The following is a 13,076-nucleotide window of genomic DNA, read 5'->3' as shown; positions in this document are numbered from 1 at the left end:
CACTGTGCCACCGGTCAGCCCTCTTTTGGCATTGTCTGAACTGTTTGAAGGTGTTACACAATCATAAGATTTTTTTTTGATTAACAATAAGATTTTCTCTTCCTCCTGCAGACCATCCAGTGACTGTGTTAATGAAGTCAGCTACCCAACATTTTTAAAAATATTAAGCTAACACGCAGCATTGCCTGGGGTTTTATTCCATTGGCATGTGTCCATATGGCACACGTCCATTTCTGACCTGCACACAAATGGCTTTGTCTCCTGGCTGTGCTGTGCTGCTTGGTGAATAATCCCCATCCTGTCGGGACTGCTGCCTTCCGCGCGTTTTCCCCACGGCGACTGGGTTGATGGCCTCCAGGTGGGAAGGGTTGGGCAGCATGGTGACGTGCAGAGGCCGGTCAGAACCAAAGTCCAGGTCCAGAGAGGATGTGAGATGAGACAAAACGTCTCCAATGCTGGGGGAATTTTCGGGGAACTCGCTCAATCCACGCATTTTACGGAACATCAACTAGAAGCAAATTTAAAAAAAGATTTTCAGCACTCAAATAATGCAGCAGACAACTGAAATTTACCCAAATTTACTGAAATACCACAGATAGAGACATGGGGTGGAGTTTTACAACCTCATTGCGCTCATTTTGCCACGGGAAAATGGTGTAAAATCGGGTGTGATGCGGCTAGCGGGAATGGCACCCGTTTTCACACCCATTCCCATTTTACTGAGAAAAAGAAAAATCGGCGTAATCGGGAACCCGTCCAAGACGGGCAAAACGTCAATTTGCAATTTTTTTGCCTTCATCACAATGTGATTAATGAGTTTCACTCCCAATTGTCCCAGCTCACCCTCCTTAACCACCTCATTCACTCCAGCTAGATCGGTCTGGAAAACACCTCATGTATAAATGTCAGATTCAGGCGCTGGAGCTGTGAGGGTGAGTGAGGAGGGAAGTCTCTGCTTTCAAACTGCTCCCTGCTGCTCAAAGGGGGTTGTTTCATGGTGGACATGTTGCTTTTCAGGTCAAGGGGGCCTCAGAGTGTGTGGGGAGGGTGGGAGGGTGATGAGGGGGGGCTATTGTTGCTCCCGGGTCCAACCTTGGACTCTCAGCACAGACCAGGGTCAGAGCGCTGACCTTGGGACTTAGCGCTGACTCTGGGTCCTAGTGCTGGCAGCAGCAAGCACTGTTGCAGGTGGGGGATGGGCTGGAACTCTCTGAAGTGGCAATGCTGCACCCTCAGGACTTGTCAAGCGGCACTGTCTGGGGCCATGCGTGTGCGTGACTGTGCGTGTGTGTGTGACTGTGTGTGTGTGTGACTGTATGTGTGATTGTGTGTGTGTGTTGCCATTCTGGGATCTGTGGGGGTGGGGGGGGTTATGGGGACTGTGTGTTGCTGAGGGTCTGTGGGGGTTTTGGGGGGGGGGGGGGGTGAGTGTTGCTGGGCTGGGGGCGAGCAGAGTTCTTTGACCTCTCCATCTGTCTCTCCCCTCCACAACTTTCAGATTGACGAGATGGCTTTTGCAATGCAACCCACTGATCTTGCTGTTGTTTTGGTTGCTGCTGGAGCTGAGGAGGAGCAGGAGGGTGACTTGCGGGCAGAGGAGGCCCAGGCTTTACCACTCACAGGAGTAGAGAGAGATGGCCACCATTCGCCCCAAGGGGGTGGCAGGAGAAGGAGGGAGCGGAGACCCCGGCAGTTCTGCAGACGAGTGTCCTTCGGGTACTGTCGGACATCGCGTGTCACCGACAGATCTGGCTCCAAAAGGAGACAGTAAGAAGTCTCACACACCAGGTTAAAGTCCAACAGGTATATTTGGAATCACGAGCTTTCGGAGCGCTGCTCCTTCATCAGGTGAGTGGAGGTAGGTTCACAAACACAGCATATATAGGCAAAGACACAATTGTAAGATACTTAGGTTGGAATGTGAAGAATGGTTGGAATGTGAGTCTTTACAGGTACAAACAGTGTGCATGGAGAGAATTCACACTCCTTTAACCTGTGATTATCCCTCTCGCATTAAGCTGATTTTCTCTACACCTAGGTATGATGGTAAGACTACACTCTCTACTCTTTCCTTCCCTATGAGGCCATTTCTTCCTGCATTGCCTGTCTGTTCATCCTTGGGGTTTTGTATGGAGCTGTCCCCTGTTAGGGCAGATCAGCTGCAGGCAGTTTGGGTGAGTCACGCGCCCATTAGAGCATTCTAATGAGTTTAATGCAGTTTGCCTTGTTACCATGGAGGGGAAGCCAAGCCAGCACTTGCAGGTGTGCTGATGGACGGAGGTGGGGGGGAGATTTGTGCCTCTGTGATGATCGGGTGCAGAGGAGAGAGAGGGTCATGACAGTCAGCCATCGGGGCCAGGGCAGGTGATGAGTGGGCTATGCGCAAGGGGGTTCGGGGGGGCGTAAGGGGGTCAGTAATATTGTTGGGGGGGAGGGGGGTTGTATCTGGCCCTGGGGGGATTCTGTCAGCAGAGCTGTTCTTTTTCTGCGGATATGCAGTTTGCGATCTGAGCTGCCGGTTGTCTGGCGAATCAGGCCCTACCCACTGCCTCCAGCAACGAGAAATGGCCTAGCCCAGATTTTCAAAGACTGAGTGCGTATGATTGGGTGCGAAAACTCTCCCGTTTTCATGCTGGCTAGACACTTAGAAAAAATCTCGTAAAATTCCACCCATGGAGTTTAGAATACAAAACAGCAAAGTTTATTCTTGTAAATAATATAGTAAAGCCACATTAGTAGCCTTTTAACCAGCAATAAATAAAAAACATTGTTCTCACAGCTGAAGGAAGCTCGAAACCACAGTAACAAGAGATGTTATATCCAACTGCTTTTAGAGCAGCTGTGTCCAGGGTGCTTCTTAAGCCACTTCCAATTCTGAAGCCTCAGGGAACTATCTATTTGTGCTTATTCACCAATATGTCTAGTTTGAACTTTATGGATCTAAATTCACGTGTGCGGCTTTGATCATTGTTGCGTCATTTGTCGACATGTCCTAAATCAACTGTAGTTTTTCTATGTTTCGATGTTTCTAAAACCCAAGATGTGTTTGTGTTATGCAACTTGATATATCCACAAATTACAATCATACACACAGGGTGGATGAGGATACACCCCTGGTTTACTGGATGCTTTATCCATCTAGCTCAGCCTGAACTAGTACTCAGTTAATATCTGAACTTCAGTTCAGCACTTCATTCAATTCCAGTGGATATTGAGGATCCAGTCAAAGTCATACAAACCAGTGTTTCTTTTTAAATAAATAGGGTGTGTTCCTAGCAGAATTTAAGGTAAGTGAACGTATGCATTCAGATGTTTTTAAAAACATAATTCATATATATTTCAGTTACAGTCTTGAAGCCCATTCTCCATTGCTATCCATATACAAACATATTTCCGTTGGGAAGAAGATACAAAAGTCTGAGGACACGTACCAACCGACTCAAGAACAGCTCCTTTCCTGCTGCCATCAGACTTTTGAATGGACCTACCTCGCATTAAATTGGTCTTTCTCTACACCCTAGCTATGACTGTAACACTACACTCTGCACTCTTTCCTTTCCTTCCCTATGTATGGCATGCTTTGTTTGTTTAGCGTGCAAGAAACAATTCTTCTCACTGTATACTAATACATGTGACAATAATAAATTAAATCAAAGAAATCAAGGGTTAATTTTGATACATGTTACTTGCTCGAACTATTACGTGTATTCTAAAACCCCCAAGGCCATAGAGTACTTAGTTAATTAAATGTACTAACAAAACTCCATCCTTAACTCAGCAAGCTTATCCAGCAAGTGAAAAACCTGGAAGGTTGCATGTTTGATTGCTGCTTTGGCAAACTAACTGATCTTAATTTGGCAGCATGAGATTCCAATTCCCGAATTTTAAGGAAAGAACAGAGATTAACTGAAGTTCTTTCTCCTGATCATATATTGGCCCAGATTTTGCAGTCAGCAACAAATGTTCATCATGCTAACAGCTGCCCACAGACCTTTGGTGAGTATTTACCAACAGGGGGTAGCAGGAGGCCATTTGGCCCTTGGAGATCAAGGCTGATCTTTTACCTTAACCCAATCTCCTTGCACTGTCTCTAAATCCTTTGGGATCCAAAAAAATCCAGCCACCTCACCCTTGACTACACTCCACAGCAGAGCAACCACAGTTCTCTGGCTGTGGCAGAGGGTTCCAAAGACCCACAACTTTTTGAGTGGCAACCCGTGGTTCTTAGAGATCATTGCCAATATGGCACCTTCCATAGGGTACCTGTGGGCATCTGTGAAAGGACAAGAAACAGGAAGGCTCTTCAACCAGAGTGGCCTCTTGGGCACCCCTGATTATAATAATTCCAACATTGGTTGCAGTCAGAGAATCATATAATCTACAGTGCAGAAGGAGGCCATTTGGCCCATCGAACCTGCACCGACAACAATCCCACCCAGGTCCCATCCCTGCAACCCCACATAATCCTCCTAATCCACCTGACACTAAGAGGCAATTTATCAGGGCCAATCAACCTAACCCGCACATCTTTGGACTGTGGAGGGAAACCAGAGCACCCGGAGGAAACCCACGCAGACACGAGGAGAATGCGCAGACTCCACACAGACAGTGACCTGAGGCCTGAATTGAACCTGGGTCTCTGGCGCTGCAAGGCAGCAATACCACCGTGCTGCCCCTGTCTCCAGCTGCCTAGATCCTTAAATCTGGAGTTCCCTCCTTAAATACTCTCCACCACTCTTTTCACCTTTACGACGCTCCTTAAAACCTACCTCTTTGAACAAGCTTTTGGTCATCTACCCTAATGGCTCATGTAGCTTGGTGTGAATTTTGCTCGATCTCCAGTGAAATGCTTTGGGACATTTTGCTACATTAAAGGCATTAGAGAATTCAAGTTCTTGTTAGTCGAGTCTTACTCAGATTTTAGAGATTCTAAATCTAGACACTTTTCCCAATCTTATGTCACACATTTCAATCACATTGTTGGGAATAGTTTCATTATCGTCCAACCTCAGGAGGAAATTGCAGGAGTCCAGTCAATAGGTTGAGTCGCCCTCGGTGAGGCATTCCCAGCACCACGTCACTCACACCATTGAATGCTGCCATTCGGAACAATTCATGGAAGAATCCCATCATACTTTCTGCGCCCTCGCCACCATAACGTTTAACGGTGGAAAACTTAGTGGCCAAGAAGCGATCGAATTCCTGTTGAATAAACACAAGTAGACTATTTATCATTTTTTCATGTCCCAGAGTTACACACGAACAAGGAACAAGGCCCCTCAGGTCTGCCAGTAACCCGAAATCTATGATTTAGGATGGGAGAGCCATTTGAGACCAAAGGAAATGAATGTCCTAGACCATTTGCAAGTTGCCCCAGGCCCAGATAGAAATCATCATAGAAATCATCATAGAAACCCTACAGTGTAGAAGGAGGCCATTCGGCCCATCGAGTCTGCACCGACCACAATCCCACCCAGACCCTACCCCCACATATTTACCCACTAATCCCTCTAACCTACGCATCTCAGGACACGAAGGGGCAATTTTTAACCTGGCCAATCAACCTAACCCGCACATCTTTGGACTGTGGGAGGAAACCGGAGCACCCGGAGGAAACCCACGCAGACACGAGGAGAATGTGCAAACTCCACACAGACAGTGACCCGAGCCGGGAATCGAACCCGGGACCCTGGAGCTGTGAAGCAGCAGTGCTAACCACTGCGCTACCGTGCCGCCCCAGATAAGGGTCCCATGTTCAGGGTTATGAGCCCTGATGGCGGAATTAGTGAATTTTTGTTGGGTGACGGTGAAGAGCTAGAGCCTCGAGGAACAACAGCTGCTTACAGGCAGTAGGATCATTTGAAAAGAAGATTTATGTTTCCTTTAAGCACGCACAGGAGGATAGCAACAGCAAACCAGTTCACAGATTCTTTTTCCTGGTCGGATTACTCATTGAAATTAAAAATGGGAGGCTCTCACAAGCAACTGAAGAGGGAAGTGCAAAACCGCAAGGTGTGGAGAAATGAGCCACATATCTGCCCTTGGGCACATCACTACTACACATGTCCCATCCACAAGGAGATATACAACACCATAGATGTGTTCAATTACTGAAACAAATAGAACATATTTGGTGGACAAAGTGGTTAGCACTGCTGCCTCACAGCGCCAGGGATCTGGGCTCAATCCCAGCCTTGGGTCACTGTCTGTGTGGAGTTTGCAGGTTCTCCCTGTGTCTGCGTGGGTTTCCTTCGGGTGCTCCGGCTTCCTTCCACAGTCGAATGACTGTGCGGGTTAGGTGCATTGGCCATGCTAAATTGCCCCTTAGTGTCCCGGGATGTGTAGGTTAGAGGGATTAGCGGGGTAAATATGTGGGGTTACGGGGATAGTGCCCGGGTGGGATTGTTGTCGAACCCAGGTCCCTGGAGCAGGCTTGATGGGCCGAATGGCCTCCTTCTGCACTGTAGGGTTTCTATGATTCTATATGATAACCAGGAAACTACATCTGAACCAATTTGCAAGTTTTTAACAAAAGGGAGTCAGGGTAAACTGGTAAGCCAACTCACTTCCGCTCTTAACAAATGTTAACTTCTGAAACATTAACTTGCTTTTTTACTACTGGGGGTGTTAATGGCCCTTCATGGCTGGTAGCAGCACCGTGAGCAGGGAGAACTCGGAGGTGATGGCGATTCTATTGAAAAGTTAAACTGGGATTGTGCCATTATATATACAGATATAACCATTCTTACAATGTATTCAATTGCTCAGCTTTTAGCCTCCATTCACTACAATATTTCCGCAACTACTGATTTACTCAACAGCACCCTCACCTCCACTTTGATGTCCTATCCTCAATAAAGCTATTACTCACTCACTCTGGCTGTTCCCCGGATACAACCCACACCTCAGCTCTGTTAAGTCCAAAGGACATGGGCTTGAAAGGTTACGATGTAGACTTGGTTTCAATATCTGCCACCAACCTGGCTGGACAATATAAAGCAGCGTCAGGTCCTGCTCCACTTCTAACACTGTTCACTATTGGAGGATTATCCTGCATTGTAAAAATGACCCTGGCTTCTTTCCTTTCCTGTGTACAGTCTTTTAAAGCCCTATCCCCTCCACCCTCACAACAACATGCCCTACGTCACTACAACCAACACCATCCAATCAGCCATCTCTGCCAGATTCCTCCCTTCCACAAGCCTGCTACCACCCCCTCCCAATCAATTCTCTCTACTTTCTTTTTCATCTCCCCTCAGAGCTCATCTTGTCCACGAGACCCACCTCCTCGATCCAAGTCTCATTAAACAGCTGATCACCAACTCCCCGTCCTGGCCTCCACATTAGCTGACCTTTACATCAACCATCATCACCCCTATCCTCAAAAAGCCCTCGACTTCACCCTCCTTACAAAACTACTGTCCCCACCCATCTCCTGTCTCTCTTCCCTCCTCCTTGATGTGTTGCTGCCTCAAATCCTTGCCCATCTTTTCTGAAACTGCTTCTTTGAATTCCTCTATCGGTGTTTCTTCCCCAATCGCAACCCGGACACAGTTCATAACAAAGTCTCAAATAACATTGTACATGACTATGATAATGGTAAACTATCCTTTCTCATCCTTCTTGACCTCTCTACAACCCTGACATGGTTGACCACCACACACTCCTCCAACGCCTCTATACCACACTGTTGTCCAGCTTACAGAGTTCCATTCTTACCTGACCGTGGTCAAAATCACATGCGACGGTTTCTCTTCCCACTCCCATACCATTACCTCTCGTATCCTCCAAGAATCTATCCTTGCCCCCCCTCCATTTACATGCTGCCCCTCAGCAATTTCACCTTAAGTTAGTTTTCAGATGTACGCTGGTGACACCCAGCTCCACTTCACCACCACCTCTCTCAGCCCCTCCACTGTTGTTAAATTATCAGATTGCTTACCCAACATCCAGTACTGGATGAACAGAAATATCCTCCAATCAAACACTGGGAAGACTGAAGCCTTTGTTTTGGTCCCTGTTCCAGCCTCTTGTCCCTGGCGAGCAACTCCATTTCCCTCCCTGAAAACTGTCTGAGACTAAACCATTGTTGCCAACCTTGATGTCATATTTGTCCACGAGTTGAGATTGTTACCAGATATTTGTGACAAAATCAGGACTACCTGATCTGTAACATCACCCGACCTCACCTGTATCTCAGCTAATTTTCAGTTGAAACCCTTATTCATGCCTTTGTTACCTTTAGCCTCAACTAGTCAGATGCCCTCCTGGCCACATTTTACCCTCCGTGAACTTGAAATCATCCAAACCTCTGCTGTCTGTGTCTTAACTTGCGAAAACTCCATTCACCAATCAGCCTCACTGACCTAATTGGCTCCCTTGGTTCGCGGTTAATAACAACTTTGCAAGAAGTGTTCTTGCAGTGTTTGCACCAAGAACTGTTATCTTTGTAATTCCCTAATAGAAAGATATCCTTTTCCCAACCAGCCCCCCTCCCCCCCCCCCCCCCCCCCCCCTCTCTATCGCCTTTGAGGAAATTCAATTTTAAAATGCCCATCATACATACATACAATCCCTACAGTGCACAAGGAGGCCATTCAGCCCATCGAGTCTACACCGGCCACAATCCCACCCAGGCCATATCCCCAAAACCCCACATATTTACCCTGCTAAGCCTTCTAACATACACATCCCATGACACTGGCCGTGCTAAATTGCCCCTTAATCAATCTAACATCTTTGGACTGTGGGAGAAAACTGGAGCCCCCGGAGGAAACCCACGCAGACACGGGGAGAACATGCAGACTCCGCACAGACGGTGACCCAAGCCGGGAATCGGACTCAGGTCCCCTGGAACTGTGAGGCAGCAGTGCTAACCACTGTGCCACCCATCTTTGTTTTCAAATCCCTTTGAGGCCTCACCCCTCTCCATGTCTTCCCCACAGCCCTGAGATTCCTTGAGCATCCCCCATTTTGATTGTTTCTCCATTAGCAGTCTTGCCTTCAGCTGCCAAGGCCATAGGCTTCTAAAATCACTCTCTAAACACCTCTGTCTCTCTATCTTGCTTTAAGACACTCCTTAGGTTTTAACTTATCTCTTTGACCAAGCTTTGGACCAGCTAACTTAATATCGCCTCATGTTGCTCAGTGCCATACCACTTTGCAATGTTATTGAAGCAGCTTGAGTATTTTGTTATATTTTTATAGCACATCTTAATGTAGGTTGTTGCTTTCAAACCCTTTTCAATTGGACAATGACTTTGCTCAAAGGCGATAGTGAGCGGTTGGGAAGAGGATATCTTTCTATTAGGGAATTGCATAACAGTGCTTGGTGCAAACACTGCAGGAAAGCTTCTTGCAAAACTATTTTATTGCACTGTATTTGCATTGTTCAAATGAAAGGTTTCAATCTTTTCGGGAACTTTTGTAATATCAATTTTCAAGATATGTTCTGTGATAACACATTAAAGTGAACTGGAAGTACCTGGCAGCTGTGGGTGGCTCTGAGAAAATGATAAGACCCAAATCAAACTGCTACATGACTTGCAGAAATCACTTCCGCTCCCAGCGGCAACAACTCTCCTTATCCCATTTTCCACTTAGTTTGAACACTTATTACCTGAGACTCCAGCATCAGTTTTGCTAAATGTCTCTTCTCCTCTGGGGTTAATGTTTCTTGTTTCGCTTGCTCAAACCTCTGAGCAAACCATTCCCTCTCTACCATGGTCTCCAGTTGGCCGATCTCGACAGATATGTGCCCGCAGTAAGTCTGCTCCAAGTAGGCCAACACCTCTTCGAAGGTGGCTTCCTCCTTCCTGAAGTTCAATAATCCTGAAAGGTAATGCAATATATTTCTTTAACATTTATTCGATGTCTCCACTGGCCCTTACCCCTTAGTGTTTGGATTATCCACTTTCACATGGGAATACTTTACTATTGTGGAATGTTCCCATTTGAAAATTTTCCATGAGATTATCCACAGCCAGAATTAAAAGTCCAAGCCAGCTGAATGGAACCTTAATCCCATCACAAGTAAGTAGCCAGTGGGCTAACAAGTCTTACCAGTTTTATCTCTTTCACTGAGATCATTTTGGTTACATTCATATCACAATATTCAAGCCATGGTAAACATATGAGACTTGCTTAGGTTCTGGACACATCTTTTGAATAATTCCAGGAAGCAGACAGTGAGTGGGCATTGTCATGTGTGCATACGGTTTCTGGTTTTCATTGTATCACATCTGATTTCTAACAAAGCCCTCCCATTAAAGAGAGTGTTAGCTATGTATAGCAGTGTATAGAGCCTCAGACATTATCGGTGTCAAAATGTTTACATGGGAGGCGATGGCCGAGTGGTATCGTCGCTAGACTAATAATCCAGAAACTCAGCTAATGTTCTGGGGATCTGGGTTCAAATCCCACCACGTCAGTTGGTGGAATTTGAATGCAATAATAAAATATCTGGAATTAAGAATCTACTGATGACCATGAAACCATTGTCGATTGTCGGAAAAACCCATCTGGTTCACTAATGTCCTTTCGCGAAGGAAATCTGCTGTCCTTACCTGGTCTGGCCTACATGTGATTCCAGAGCCACAGCAGTGTGGTTGACTCTCAACTGCCCTCCAAAGGCAACTAGGGATGGACAATAAATGCTGGCCAGCCAGCGACATCCATATCCCATGAATGAATTAAAAAAATACAACTACACTCGAATAATTTCTATAATAAATCCAACACACAGACAGTTTCTCTGTTGCCGGCTCACTGGGAAAAGTAACACGATCACAAATCAAAACTGAGTAAATATTTCATGTTTTCCTCTTTCCTTTGCAAGTTTTAAAACAGGAAGGAGCCTTTGTCACATTTGTACAATCGAGGATTCACTTCCTCAGTCACTATTAAGTGTTTTCCTCCCGAGAAGAAGGAAAGTTATTGCGAGACGCTCTCTTGTTCCCTCCCCTCTCCTGAAGAGAGCAGTGCTTGGTCCTCTGCTCTTTGTGATTTTTATTAATGACTTAGAGGAGGGAGCTGAAGGGTGGATCAGTAAATTTGCTGATGACACCAAGATTGGTGGAGTAGTGGATGAGGTGGAGGGCTGTTGTAGGCTGCAAAGAGACATAGATAGGATGCAAAGTTGGGCTGAAAAATGGCAAATGGAGTTTAACCCTGATAAATGTGAGGTGATTCATTTTGGTAGGACTAATTTAAATGTGGATTACAGGGTCAAAGGTAGGGTTCTGAAGACTGTGAGGAACAGGCAGATCTTGGGGTCCATATCCACAGATCTCTACAGGTTGCCACTCAAGTGGATAGATCTGTGAAGAAGGCCTATAGTGTGTTAGCTTTTATTAACAGGGGGTTGGAGTTTAAGAGCCGTGGGGTTATGGTGCAACTGTACAGGACCTTGGTGAGACCACATTTGGAATATTGTGTGCAGTTCTGGTCACCTCACTATAAGAAGGATGTGGAAGCGCTGGAAAGAGTGCAGAGGAGATTTACCAGGATGCTGCCTGGTTTGGAGGGTAGGTCTTATGAGGAAAGGCTGAGGGAGCTAGGGCTGTTCTCTCTGGAGCGGAGGAGGCTGAGGGGAGACTTAATAGAGGTTTATAAAATGATGAAGGGGATAGATAGAGTGAACGTTCAAAGACTATTTCCTCGGATGGATGGAGCGATTACAAGGGGGCATAACTATAGGGTTCATGGTGGGAGATATAGGAAGGATATCAGAGGTAGGTTCTTTACGCAGAGAGTGATTGGGGTGTGGAATGGACTGCCTGCAGTGATAGTGGAGTCAGACACTTTAGGAACATTTAAGCGGTTATTGGATAGGCACATGGAGCACACCAGGATGATAGGGAGTGGGATAGCTTGATCTTGGTTTCAGATAAAGCTCGGCACAACATCGTGGGCCGAAGTGCCTGTTCTGTGCTGTACTGTTCTATGTTCTATGTTGATTTATTTTTGCATTATTGATCCACAGATGCCCGCATCCTCTGGTGCATCACCCAAGTCATCCTTGTTCATACATCAGCTCCAGCAGTGAGTATTAGTTGGCTGTTCAACTGCACCGTTTCATATGGTGACTTCAGTCAATGCTCTTCCATGTGTAATTCAAGCAGATTGTTGGGGAGCGATTAGCAGCAGGAATCTTTCAATCCCGAGTGTGCTAAATTAGCTGTGGCATTCACACTGGCTAAATACAATTAATGTCACACAAATCAAGGGTTGAACCTGGGATCATCTTTGACTGTCTTAAGCACAGAATACAGCAGCCCAAGAGTTTGTGTGTACTTGCGCCTCAGTGCCCACAAATTATTTGCAACTGAAGGGACAAAGAATCAACTTGCCTCTGTCACTGCCCTGTAATCCAACCAGCTGCTAGGAGATGGTCTGTAACAGCAGCAAGGGTTGGGCTGGATGGCTGAGATTACTGATGCAGAAAATCAATTATCTACAAGATTGCATCTTGGTGTGCAACAAAGTATACTAGTCGGCATGGTTACAGGTTCAAAGATAATGAGATGGATTGTAATTCATCAGCCAACTGTGTAATCAGTGTTCGCAGATGGCATTGGTTAGTAATGGAATCAGTAGTAAAGACTTCCATCAGGCCAGAAAGAATATAGCTTCTCAGATACCCGCCCTGAATCTTTGCTCAATGCCATTACATAATGATCCATAGACTGCAATCCTGGGTTCAAATCCTACCATAATTCCAACAATCGACAATGGTTTCATGGTCATCAGTAGATTCTTAATTCCAGATATTTTTTATTGAATTCAAATTTCACCATCTGCCGTGGAGGGATTTAAACCCAGGTTTGCAGCCTACGGATTAGCTTAGGCTGACTTGCTCTTAAATTGTTTTCTATCCTTTGCCTTAAAAGCCCATCATTTTCCAATCAGCAATCGCGGAGGAACCTGCCGATGAAACTGAGAATGAGCGTCAAATGGAATAAGCACAAAGCAAAAAGGACTATTCTGCTTATTAAACACATCTCCAATTCCCCCAGTTTAGGATCTAAGTAATAACAATAACTTTACTACCTTAGCTGATAAATTATTCAAAAATG

The 13,076-nt window shown here is 45.8% G+C and overlaps 1 protein-coding gene across 1 annotated transcript in view; it reads right to left on the bottom strand.

The window, feature by feature from the left end:
• Window positions 1-13,076, bottom strand: part of dhtkd1 (dehydrogenase E1 and transketolase domain containing 1) — a 65,075-nt gene that overhangs the window by 37,952 nt on the left and 14,047 nt on the right. The window contains exons 3-5 of the mRNA XM_078235948.1: window positions 9,620-9,831; window positions 5,008-5,202; window positions 239-508 (exon numbers count right to left, since the gene is read on the bottom strand). Coding sequence (XP_078092074.1) covers window positions 239-508; window positions 5,008-5,202; window positions 9,620-9,831 — 677 coding nt within the window. The remainder of the gene's footprint in view (window positions 1-238; window positions 509-5,007; window positions 5,203-9,619; window positions 9,832-13,076) is intronic.

The sequence above is a fragment of the Mustelus asterias genome, chromosome 19 (assembly GCF_964213995.1).
Source record: "Mustelus asterias chromosome 19, sMusAst1.hap1.1, whole genome shotgun sequence".
NCBI lineage: Eukaryota > Metazoa > Chordata > Chondrichthyes > Carcharhiniformes > Triakidae > Mustelus > Mustelus asterias.
This window is presented reverse-complemented; position numbering and strand designations above follow the sequence as displayed.